The 12167-nt window shown below is 34.9% G+C and overlaps 1 protein-coding gene across 3 annotated transcripts in view; it reads left to right on the top strand.

Annotated features, from left to right (window-relative positions):
- CNTN1 (contactin 1) overlaps nt 1-12167 on the top strand; it is a gene marked incomplete at both ends in the record, with an annotated part of 158992 nt that overhangs the window by 7863 nt on the left and 138962 nt on the right. For all 3 annotated transcript variants that reach the window (XM_081248140.1, XM_081248139.1, XM_081248141.1), the window contains 3 exons: nt 2303-2435; nt 5862-6034; nt 7789-7884. In XM_081248140.1, coding sequence (XP_081104266.1) covers nt 2303-2435; nt 5862-6034; nt 7789-7884 — 402 coding nt within the window. The remainder of the gene's footprint in view (nt 1-2302; nt 2436-5861; nt 6035-7788; nt 7885-12167) is intronic.

Here is a 12167-nt window from a genome sequence, read left to right as displayed (position 1 = left end):
GCACTCATTGCCTTACTTATGGTTGCAGTAGGCCTGTGAAGTCCTTAGGGCATGTGCCCCTATTCCTTTCTTTTTTTTAAACTGTAGATACCATGTAGAACAAACAACTTGTATAAAACAACAGCTAGAACACTGCACAGCTGGAGCTAAATCCCAGTTTCTCTGGTTCCTCCAATTCTGATCCAGCAATTTATCTGTGGTCTGAAATAGAATGGTGGTTTTGGAATGTAACTAAGGTCTATAAATTCTTGAATGGCAATTTCAGCAAATTCCAACTAAAAATGAGGCTTCTCCCTTTGAAATATTTCAGGTCAGTTTAGAAAAATTAATGCTTCATACTGGGAGAAACTAACTGAAGGTTTTTGTTAGTCATCTATGTACACAGAAATATGTATTGACATAAGGCTTATGGCACCATAGCTAGAAGAATGAATAAAATTTGCCCCCTGAAGTTTTTGGAATTAGTCTAAGAGCTGATATACATAAGATATTTAAATTAAATTTTGAAAGGATTGGCAAATTCATGAGAATGTTGGTAAAATCAGTAGTTATTGATTATTGATTACATGGGTTGTCTCAATGTAATTCTCACAATAGTCCAATGAGATAGATTTTATTATTATCCACATTTTATAAAGCATGATATTGAGTCTTGGAGACATTAAATAATTTTTTCCAAAAGCACTGCTAAACAGTACTAAAGCAAGATTTAAAAGACATAATTAAACTGCTTGTTAAGAGAAACTGGGAGAAAGCTTTTATCCTTAAGTTTAATGTTAGAACAACCAAAATTTCAGTGTAGCATTTGCCTTGCACTCTCTCTTAAAAAAATAAATTGGAGGAGTGAACCATACCTTTGATCAAGCAGAGACATTACAGTGATCCCATGTAAGACTATTCCTCATTTCTAGTCATATACATCAGTATTAATTCATTTGGGGTATATGGCTCTTAGCTGTGCTCTGTAAATTGTGCCACACTGATGACATGGGAGTGATTCTCTTCTCCTCATCCTGCTATGAGGTGTCACACCTGCCCTCCAGAGAGGATACACAGTCAGGAACAACTGCTTCTCAACATTATTTTTGTGGTAGATTTTTTATTTTTGTTGTAGATTTTGTGGTATTTTTGTGGTAGATTTTAAACAAGTTGGCCAGATCCCATATTATATAATTAGTTTACTGATTGCTCTAGATGTTGCCAAGTACTAGTGCTGGTTACATGTTTAAAGACAGAGACAAAAACTAAACAAGAACTGACCCCCAAAAATGACTCATTTCCCCACAGCATCTAGAAATTCATTCGTTATGTTTTTCAAAAGTTTTTAAGCACCTAGTATGTTCCAGACCTGTCCCCGGGCATCTGCGATCTAGTGAAACAGAAGGTTGTATCAAGAATCACAGCAGGTGTGTTAAGTGTCATAAGCCTGATAGGGAGTTATGAGAACATAAATGAGGACCAACTAAAGCTAGGAGGGTTTGGAGAGGTGGCTTCGTGAAGGAACTAACTCTATGACTAAATCATAAAGGAGTGTACAATTTTTTTTTTTAGATTTAAACTTTTTTCCTAATTTATTTATTTATTTATTTATTTATTTATTTATTTATTTATTTATTTATTTACTTTTGGCTACATTGGGTCTTTGTTGCCATGCGCGGGCTTTCTCTAGTTGCGGTGAGCAGGAGCTACTCTTTGTTGTGGTGCGTGGGCTTCTCATTGCGGTGGCTTCTCTTGTTCTGGAGCACCGGCTCTAGGCACATGGGCTTCAGTAGTTGTGGCACGTGGGCTCAGTAGTTGTGGCTCACGGGCTCCAGACGCGCAGGCTCAGTAGTTGTGGCGCACGGGCCTAGTTGCTCTGCAGCATGTGGGATCTTCCCAGACCAAGGCTCGAACCCATGTCCCCTGCATTGACAGGCAGATTCTCAACCACTGCGCCACCAGGGAAGCCCAGGAGTGTACAAATTTTGATAAGAGGAGAAAAGTCAGATGGTGATTCCAGAAAGAGGAAAAGTATGTGCAAAGTGTCAGGGGCATAGAAAGCATAACTTGTATGAGGAGCCATAAATAGTGAAGCATGGCAACGCAGAGTGCTTTTGGAGAAATGATGAGAGATGAGCAGAAAATAATTTTGAATAAAGAACCTGAATGTTTTCCTCAGGATTATAGTGGCAAATATCTTTGGTTTGAATGAAAATGGACATTCCATGTTTCTGACCTTTTTTTCAAAAAACTTTTTAATCTACCCAAATTATCTTTGATTTATAAAATAGAACAATGTAAAATAATTGTATTTTTCTTATAGTTTCTGAGGAAGACAAAGGATTTGGACCAATTTTTGAAGAACAACCAATCAATACCATTTATCCAGAGGAGTCACCGGAAGGAAAAGTTTCACTAAACTGTAGAGCACGAGCCAGCCCTTTCCCAGTTTACAAGTAATGTACCTCATTGCTCTTTTCAGAATGAAGTATTGGAGTAAAGATTACAGATCAGCATCTATGACCCTGTATATATAGAGAAAGCTATGGCATAAAGCTTTCTATGAAGTCCAGGAACATTAACAAAAATATTGTCATACAGGTTATTTTTAAAAAGTTGTTAATACCCAAATAGATAGCTTTTGCAAATATATGCAAATAATTCACTTCCTATTTCCTGCACAGATAATGCCAGTGTCATTTGACATTATCCACTTAAAAACTTGCTAATGGAGATCATGCTATTAAGTAAGAAAATGGTTATATGAATAATATACACAATTTAAATATATGAATTTGAGGATAACCTGGTTTTGTATGTATTGGCCTGGATAACTCATACCTACAGATGATGGATAGTATTTCTATATTAACTACATTTAAAGAGCTTCTTACATAGATAACTCTAGAAAGCACTATTTTTTCAGTAGTCTCAAATCTATATTCCAAACAACAAAGCAAATTCCTTAAATGTCTACATATCGGACAATCTATATAACATACCTCTTTATGTTTTTCTGGGGTACTTATTTATGCTATCAAAAATAACTTTATAAAAAGTAACATTTGGTTCTCTTGCTTCAGAGTGTTCAGAAAAGTATACTAACAGTTTCTAGCCTGATGCAAAGGATAAGATTTAAAACTTAAGCAAATGCCACTGGATTTTGGTTCCAGGAAAACAAAGCAAGTGATTGATGGGGAAATTGGGGCTCTAGTGTGTTAATGTCACCTGAGTTAATTGAAGGTTGTCATTCAACAAAGTTGATTTTAGTACTAGATTTTTCTTCTCATGGATAGAAAAACAACTTTCTATTGTTATTAAAAAGTTGTTATCATGGAGAATACCCCTTCCCCCCATTTAATTACACTTGAACTCATTTTCTCTTGCCTCTGGTTATAATTACAAAAATTTTCTTAAAATAAATATAAATTTATCTATAAAATCACCATCTCTTTAAAATTATTTTAATAATTTTATAAAAGTAGAAGTAGATATTTTATAAATTATAAATAACACATTTGTTCTGAAAATATTTGATGGGCTAGATTTATTTCTACCCTTAAGTCATATATAATGGGAGTTTATGTACATAACTGTGGACGTGGCATAATATAACTAATGGGGGCTCTAGAGAAGATGTAATCCAAGTACAAAATTTTATAGGAGAGGAAGCTGAGTCCTGAATAAGTAAGTTGACTTGCTCCACTCCAGAGCTAGTAAATCACAGATCCAGGACTGAAATACAGGTTTTATGACTTTCAAAGAAACGTATAATTATTTTCAGTATTTATCTATCTAGACGGGTCAATAGCATTTCAAAAACTATTTCAGTGACGGTTATTCTGTGACAGTCTGTCCTTGACATTCATACATGGAACCTAAGCAAATCAGCCTCCAGGCTCCAATGGAAGAGAAAAGAACAGCAGAGGTTGTTCTCAGATAGTGTTCTACGAATGTGTACTTCTCTTTGCTGCTGCCGCTACCACCATCCAGCAGAGACAGTAAGAAGCAAAGTTTTACATCAATAAAATTTTGTACATATTGATTAGCACTTCTCTCTAGCTCCCTCCTGCTAGTCCCACTTAGTCTTCTCATTAAAATATAAAAAAGAACAATGAAAAGCAAAACTTTGCTTGGCAAATACATCACCAACTCCCTCCCAAAGGTTGCATCGGCACGTAAGTCCCCAGGGCAAGTACGGCCTGATTATCTACACGTTAATGTAGAGAGCTGAAGGGGAGAAGTAGACGTTTAATTGTTAGGAAGGTGATCTGCATTTGACAGCAAAATAAAAAATATTCAGCTCATGATGCAGCTTGTCTGACAGAAGAACACTTGCAGTTATGAACATTTACTTAATATTCAGGGCAAGCCATACTTACCTTGGTAATCATGCAATTTGTCATTCATATAGTACTTTTATATTTATGGCATGTTCTGTGATAATTTGTTATTCGTGGCAATATCATGAAAGTTACAACAGGGAACTTTACCTTTCACTCATCAGCCTTGAGGTTTTCATTATCTTGCCTTGTCTCCCACAATAACAAGAACTCCAATAAAATTTGTGTTTAAAGCTGTGTAAAAGGAATTACAACAAAGGTGAATCTTCCTAAAAATAAAATAGACCTGTGAACTTACCCTATCACGGCAAAACTTAACCATTATATGACATCAAGGGCAGAATCAGACCGACTGGGAAGAAGTTAAAGCAATAAATAGAAATTTAAAGTAAATATAATGAGGGGGCGTAAAACATAACAATTGGAACTGCCTAACAAAGAAACCCATTGCCTTGGCAAGTACTAAGTGACTTGACATTGGATGGTTCAGTCAGGGACAATATTGCCATCAGCTGGGGTGAGGGGGATGATTTATTAATTGGGTTGGTATTTGGTAGGTTTTCAGAAGCAAAGCACAGTTTTCTGTTGTTCGCTTTTGAATTACTTCCTACACAGTAAAAATTAAAACTAAAAATGTTCCAGTAATTTGATTTATTAAAAAATCTTATAAAATCATTAGACCTCTTCGGCAAGATTCTGACCCTAATCAGAATTGTGCATCCAGGCAATGAATGATGGGACCACAGCCCACTGGTTGGCCATGGCTCTTGTCTTATAACATTGCAGAAGACATGGAACCTTAACCCTGAGAGAACATGATTATAAAATTATGCAGGTGGTCAACTTAATTGACAACTATTTTATATACGCAATCTTCTCATCATCTCACCAAGAAAGTTAGATTCCTGTTTCTAATTGGTTTATTCATAACATCATCTCCATATAAATATACCTGCAAAAGTGTATTTGTGGCTTGGAAACGAAGACCCTGTTGACTTTAATCATGTTCAAATAGTGTGATCGACCTCTAGTGGTCAGAGTATGACATTTACTGAGAAGAATCCTGATTTCAATTAGCATGTTTTCTTCAAAAATGACTCATATTTAGAATCAGATATTGATATTTTATATTTTATTTCTGCTATATGAATGTTTTTAATATTTTATACAATGTATCTATATGCATGAATCTAAACTAGTACATAAATGGTTATCATTTATAATCCATGTATATCTGCTAAGAAACCAGTTTATGTAGCAAAATTCAATGAAATATTTGTCCTTTGGGATGCCTCATGAAAAAAAAGGAAATTATTCATACACTTGCACATTTACCTTTCTGTGCCTGAGCTGAATTATAAATCATGAGCCCAGAGGCACAGAATTATAGGATGTGAAGAAATACCACTCTGAGTCAACTACTTAATCATCTGACTTCACATGGAGCTATACTCATATTATTTTAGAACAATGTTAGCCCAGTACACTGTTTGCAGTCCTCTTGGCCTTTGATATGACATTTATTTCTTTTTGTCATAGATGGAGAATGAATAATGGGGATATTGATCTGACAAGTGATCGGTACAGTATGGTAGGAGGAAACCTTGTTATCAACAATCCTGACAAACAGAAAGATGCTGGAGTATATTACTGTTTAGCATCAAATAACTACGGAATGGTCAGAAGCACTGAAGCAACCTTGAGCTTTGGATGTAAGTAATTGTAACTTTAAAAAGGGCAAATGCATTTAGGCGAAGTAAAACTTAGATGTTATCATAAGGGTTTAACAAAAGGAGAAATCCAGAAAAAAGAAAGTGAAGGACTCCATAGATGAGGTGAGTCTTACCAGATTAGTGGGCCTTAATTCTGTGGAGAAGAAAAAATTTCAGGAGAGCAAAATGTCACGAGGGGTATTATGAATGTACTTGAAATAGTGAAAGATAACACTGGAAAATAAACTAAGGCCATGTTCAAAAAGATCTTGAATAATTTTCTAAAGATTACTATCAATGGAAATGCTAAGTTATTCATTATCAGTGGGGGTAATATGACCCCCAAGGTAGTGAAAATTGGCTTTTGAGGTGGGGGGAACCATCTTAGATATTACAACATAATAGTCTATGGCTCTCCAATGCTCAGCTCCACCCAACAAAATCTTATTCTTTAGTATTTAATTTTTCTTGTTATGAATAAATTAAATAAAATTTCTCATTTTGGGGGCAATAATAATGAAAAATATTTTGAGAAACATTGTGCTAAACTAAAAGTTAGAGGTTATTCTGAAAGAAAAATATGTGTTGGGAGAGGAGCTGGACTAGGTGTTCACCGTGAGTGATTTTATGTCAGCGTTTAAATATTCTGCAAAATGAATTATAGGATGAAAGTGACATTTTAAAAGGACCCAAGTGGTAGTGATTACCAGGAGGGAGTGAGACAGGGTCAGGAAGTGCAGTCAGATTAAATTGGTGTGGTGACAGTGGGAATGTAAATAATAAACTCAGCCCTTGAAGAAATACACAACAGATTGCATTGCATTGAAATGAAAGGACCTTCAATATTTTCTTAAGGAAAGTCTAGTCAAAAGGCAGGAACATTCTACTCTCTTTAAAATGGGATGGGCGCAAGTAAAACCAATTTCAAGGATGGGAGGAAGCATTTAAATTGTCGCTTCACATGCAGAGGTGACATTAAGTTATCCACAGTGAGATAGATGTCAGCTAAATTTTGAGGACAGGGATGGCATTCCAGTGAGGCATCAGGACAAGAAAAGTAGATTTGAAGCGTTCTTTGCAAAAAGGTAGTTATTGGAATGATAAATTTTCAGGGACATAAGTATACTGAGAGAAGTAAAAACTGATTTTATAATTCGAGTACTGATCACATGTAAGGAATAGGAGATGAGGCAAGACTGAAACAGAATGAGAACCAGTAAAACAAATGAAGAATCAAATAGTAGGCTATCAAAAAACCAAGCAAAATGTGAGTTCCAAATACACAGGAGAGAGTAGAGGAAATAAAAACAGGAAAACCCAGAATTTGGAAAAGAGCAAGAGATTGTTGACCTTAACATTCCTCATCTAGGATCATGCCCTTCATCTTTATTCCTTCTCCCCATTGGAGACCTCCCTAAGACTTTCTCTGGTAGAGCCCTGGGTTTGTCTGAACACACTATTTCCAGATACTCTTACGGAGATTCTTCCTAAATCTGAAACAAAGTTTAGGAAATGCTCAGTCTTCAGGGTTGTCCAAATAGTTATCAGGTGCTACCAATGTCCATACTCTACTGTAGTGTGTGCATATTCCAGTGTGTGTAAAAGGGAATTAATTGACTTTGATAGGTTTCACCAAACCAACAGAGAATTATTGTATCTAAAAGTGAGTTAGTAGCTGAAAAATAAACTTTAATGAGTATCAATCTTTCTATTGCCCAGAGAGTGAATGTTTTCCTTTCTGTTTTCATGATTAGATCTTGATCCTTTCCCACCTGAGGAACGTCCTGAGGTCAGAGTGAAAGAAGGGAAAGGAATGGTGTTGCTCTGTGACCCTCCATACCATTTCCCAGGTAAACTTAGCTCTTCTGTGATTATAAGCACCTAGGAAATGAAATGGGGAAGTTTCTGTTTTCTTTTCTTTTTTTTTTCTTAATAATAATGGAACATTTAGGGCTTCCCTGGTGGTGCAGTGGTTGAGAGTCTGCCTGCCGATGCAGGGGACATGGGTTCGTGCCCTGGTCCGGAAGGATCCCACATGCCGCGGAGCAGCTGGGCCTGTGAGCCATGGCCGCTGAGCCTGCGCGTCCAGAGTCTGTGCTCCATAACGGGAGAGGCCACAGCAGTGAGAGGCCCGCGTACCACACACACACACACAAATATATATATATATATAATAATGGAACATTTATAATTAAATAAGACAATATTTGTGTAACCTTATAATGCTTGACTTACTAGTGCTTATAGATGCTTGCTTTTTTAATTCCTTAATAACTGGGCCTTAATTCCAAAAATCTATGGTCATTTCAGTTTATACACAATATATATGTTGGATTATGTCCCTATTAAATTTCCTGTTACACAGGAGAAAACACTGTAGCTTTTCTACAAATGACTCCTGAAATAGAATAGTACCAAGGAAGAATATATAATCAATCATTTTATTAACAATTTAGCATCTACAGTATTCTGTGAACTGTAATTAAACACTAGAAAGGAATAAAGACATAATAAATTATTAATCTCTGTAGGAGTACCAATCCACAAGAAAGGGGCTAAATCAAGTGTCATCTATTACAAGATTCAACTTTTGAATACATGTTTTCAGTAATTTGATATGGCTAAAAGAAAAGCCACCAAAGTGTTAATTAAAAGATGAACACTGCATACATTTCATTTGTTTTATTTATTGAATATCCTCTTCAAACAATATATTAATACCACTTTTCTCACAGAAAAAAAATGTTTTGGGTTCTTATAGTTTTAATATTATGTCATAAAATTGTCTTTAAATATCTCCATAGAGAATGATTCATAACAGGCTAGTATAAATCATTTTCTATGGAATATATTAATATGGCATATATATACATATGTATATATATACTATTCCAATTATATATATACAAATTCAGATTGCTTATTGATCATTTTCTTTCTAATAGCTATGGGAGAAAGATAATTACTTGATAAACAGGAGGAATTTATGAATCTAAAATGTTTTAAAAAAATTTTCAAAGAGGGAGTAGTCTTTTTTTTTAAGAACTGACAAAACTATGAAAAAAAAATTCTATCATGTTCATAGTATTTCCCACAAACTGAATGATCACAAGTCACCAGTGTCTACATTTGACCATATTCAACACTGGATGGACTTCATTCAATCACTCATTCACTCAACAAATCTCTTGCGAGCACTTGTTATGTATCAGGCACTGTTTACACCACAGAAATACCTTGGTGAGCAAAATAGAAAAAGCTACTCTCCCTCAGAAACTTTCTACAGGGAGAGAGACAATAGACAAGATAAATAGTTAATAGACATAGCATGTTAGATATTAATAGATAAGTGAAAGGGAGAAAAAATAATCCAGGAAAATGGGGAGAGGGAGTGATGAAGGGATGGCAAAACTTTTATAAAGGGCACCACTGAGATGGTAACTTTGAAATAAAGCCTGAAGGAAATGAAGAAGCTAAAATGCAGATATTTGAAGGAAGGACATGCCAGATATATGCCACAGCAAGAACAAAGGTCTGAAATGGGAGTATGGAGGAAGACAAAGTGAGCCAGGTTGCTGAAATGGTGAATGAGATACAGGGTAGCAAGGAATGAAATCAAAGGGATACAAGAGATATATTGGGTGGAACCTTGTAATCCATAGCAATTACATTGGTTTTTACTTTGAGTGAGAGTTACATTGAAGGGCTTTAAGCAGAAGAGTCATATGACATCACTTAAGTTATAGAAAGTTAAATCTGGCTACTGTTGTAAGAAAAGACTCAGGGGAGGGTAAAGGTGAAACCAGGTGATCAGTTAAATGGTATTGCAATCATCTAGGCAATGAATGGTGGACCAGAGCAGTGGCACTGGAGGTGGGAAGAAATGGTTAAATTCAAGATATATTTTGAAGGAAAAGCCAAGAGGACTGGCTGGTAGACTTTCTGTGAGATATAAGAGAAAAAGAGGAGTCAAGGATGACATCAAAGTTTTTGTCATGAGCTCTTGAGAGGGTGAAGCTGCGATTGCCTGGAAGTAATAGCTATGAACACAAGAGTGAGGTGCCTGATTTAAACTTTCAAAAGGAGCTGTCAGATTGGCAGTTCTGTGAATGTGAACCCAGGGGCAACATCTGAGCTAGGAATATCAGTTTGTGATACATCATTATATAGTTTTAAAAGCCATAGGAATGCATGTGATAACTTAGGGAATTAGTACAAATAGAAAGGGGGAAAATGTCCAGGGAACAGGCTTTGAGATTTTTCTGAGATAAGTCTTGTTTTCAAGTCTCTGTGACATCTTTACTACTTTGCCGAATGAAGAATTTCATGGACCAAAACAAGGTTGATAGAGGCTTCAAATCATTAAGCCACATGACTAATTACCTCTTCATCCTGATAAAGATACATATGTTTATATGGGCAGGGGCAGGGCAGGGAACTAAGTAGGTCTTTTAAATAAGCTGGAGAAACATCATTAATCATAGAATAGAATCTGAGCAGCTCTTCATCTCCTTTTGTCCGCTTGTGTTCTTAGAGGATTATGACCTCTTTGAATATTAGACGTGCCACCTTCAAACATAAGAATGGACATATGCTTCAAAACCATAATGTGTGTCTATATGTGTACTATTTTACCATCTCCATGCCATAAATCTATCTTCCTCCTATATGCAGTTAAGGTTTTGTGTTTGAAGTTTAAAACTTAATGGTGTTGAAGGTGTAAAGGAACCTACCTTTGGATCCTGAGCCTCAAAGAATGTTATATATGCAACTATTTATAGTTGTCAAACCCTGTTGCTCTACTTGGTGATCTGATAACCTAGGATTTAGTCCTTACTAAGTCAAGTCAACTTAGACATATCTACATCTCAATTTCCTTGTTTAAAATTTGGGAATAATAATTCCTGTGCCACCTACTTCATAGACCTTGTTATGAGATTCAAATTTAATAATATATTTTTAAATGATAAAATAGATATATAATTAAAATGGATTATTATTCAAGTAAATAAAATACATTTAGTATTTTGAATCTTATTATTAAAGCAAATAAAGTACTTCTTACTCTACTAAGAATTTTTTATTCACGATTATAGCAATGTTGTCTTTCTCATTTATGCACAGGAAAAAGATCTAGGAGGGAAGTCTCATTGTTTACAATCCATTACATTTTTCTATGGATTTGTGTGTTCTACAGTTTCTTGCAAAGGGGAGAACTCTGATTTGAACCAGTTTACTTAGTTATCAAGAATACTTGTACGTAACTATATCAGTACAGATGTTGATTCAATTTTATAACAACATTTGATATATAATGGATTGCCTAATTCCTAGCACAGAATAAGTGTCCAAAAAATATTTGAGGACTGAGAGAGTGAAAGAGTAAATAAATGTGTTCATTAAATTGGTGGATATGTAGTGATTACAATTTCATGAAAAGATAAATTTTCCTGTTAAGATTTTGTTTTATTAATTAGCAATCAATAATTCATGAATGTGTAAGACTTCCTAAACCCCTAGACCCTCAGAAAAAGAAAACATGATGCTTTGTTTCCGGCCAATTTTCAGAACCATCAGAAATTGAGTTATACATCTCACAAAATAAAAATCATATATGTGTATATTAAGCGAGAGAATAAAGATGAAATCCATCATTCAAAGGGTGGATACTATTGACAAAATATGGAATACTTAGTAATAGACATGGTGTGAATTTTTAAATGAATAAGAAAGTGAGAATACTTCTAAGAGAAATAACTCATGAAATGTTGAATATGATATTGAATGAATCTCAATAGACTAAAAAGGTAAGCACAAAAATAGACACGAAAGCCAGAGCATGGTACGGAATATATGAGCCCACAGTATAAGTTGGTATAAATTTCTTTCTAAAAGAGTTTAATGTATAGTTTACTGTGAGTATCAAAGAAAAATTAGAAGCTATAGTGATTTTATTGTTATAAGTATATTCTGTTCTATTGAGGTTAATTAACAAAAAAAGTACAAATATCTTCTAAAAAGTTTGTGAATTATTCATCCAGGAAACACTTAAGTACTTTAAATCTATTTCAAGGAGAAATATATATTATTTATCAAGGTTAGATAAGTGATGTATTTCAAAGTAATACAATGA

This window comes from Mesoplodon bidens (genome assembly GCF_964165515.1).
Source record: "Mesoplodon bidens genome assembly, chromosome: 11".
Taxonomy (NCBI): Eukaryota; Metazoa; Chordata; class Mammalia; order Artiodactyla; family Ziphiidae; genus Mesoplodon; species Mesoplodon bidens.
The sequence above is the reverse complement of the archived record's forward strand: the minus strand, read 5'-3'. Positions and strand labels throughout refer to the sequence as shown.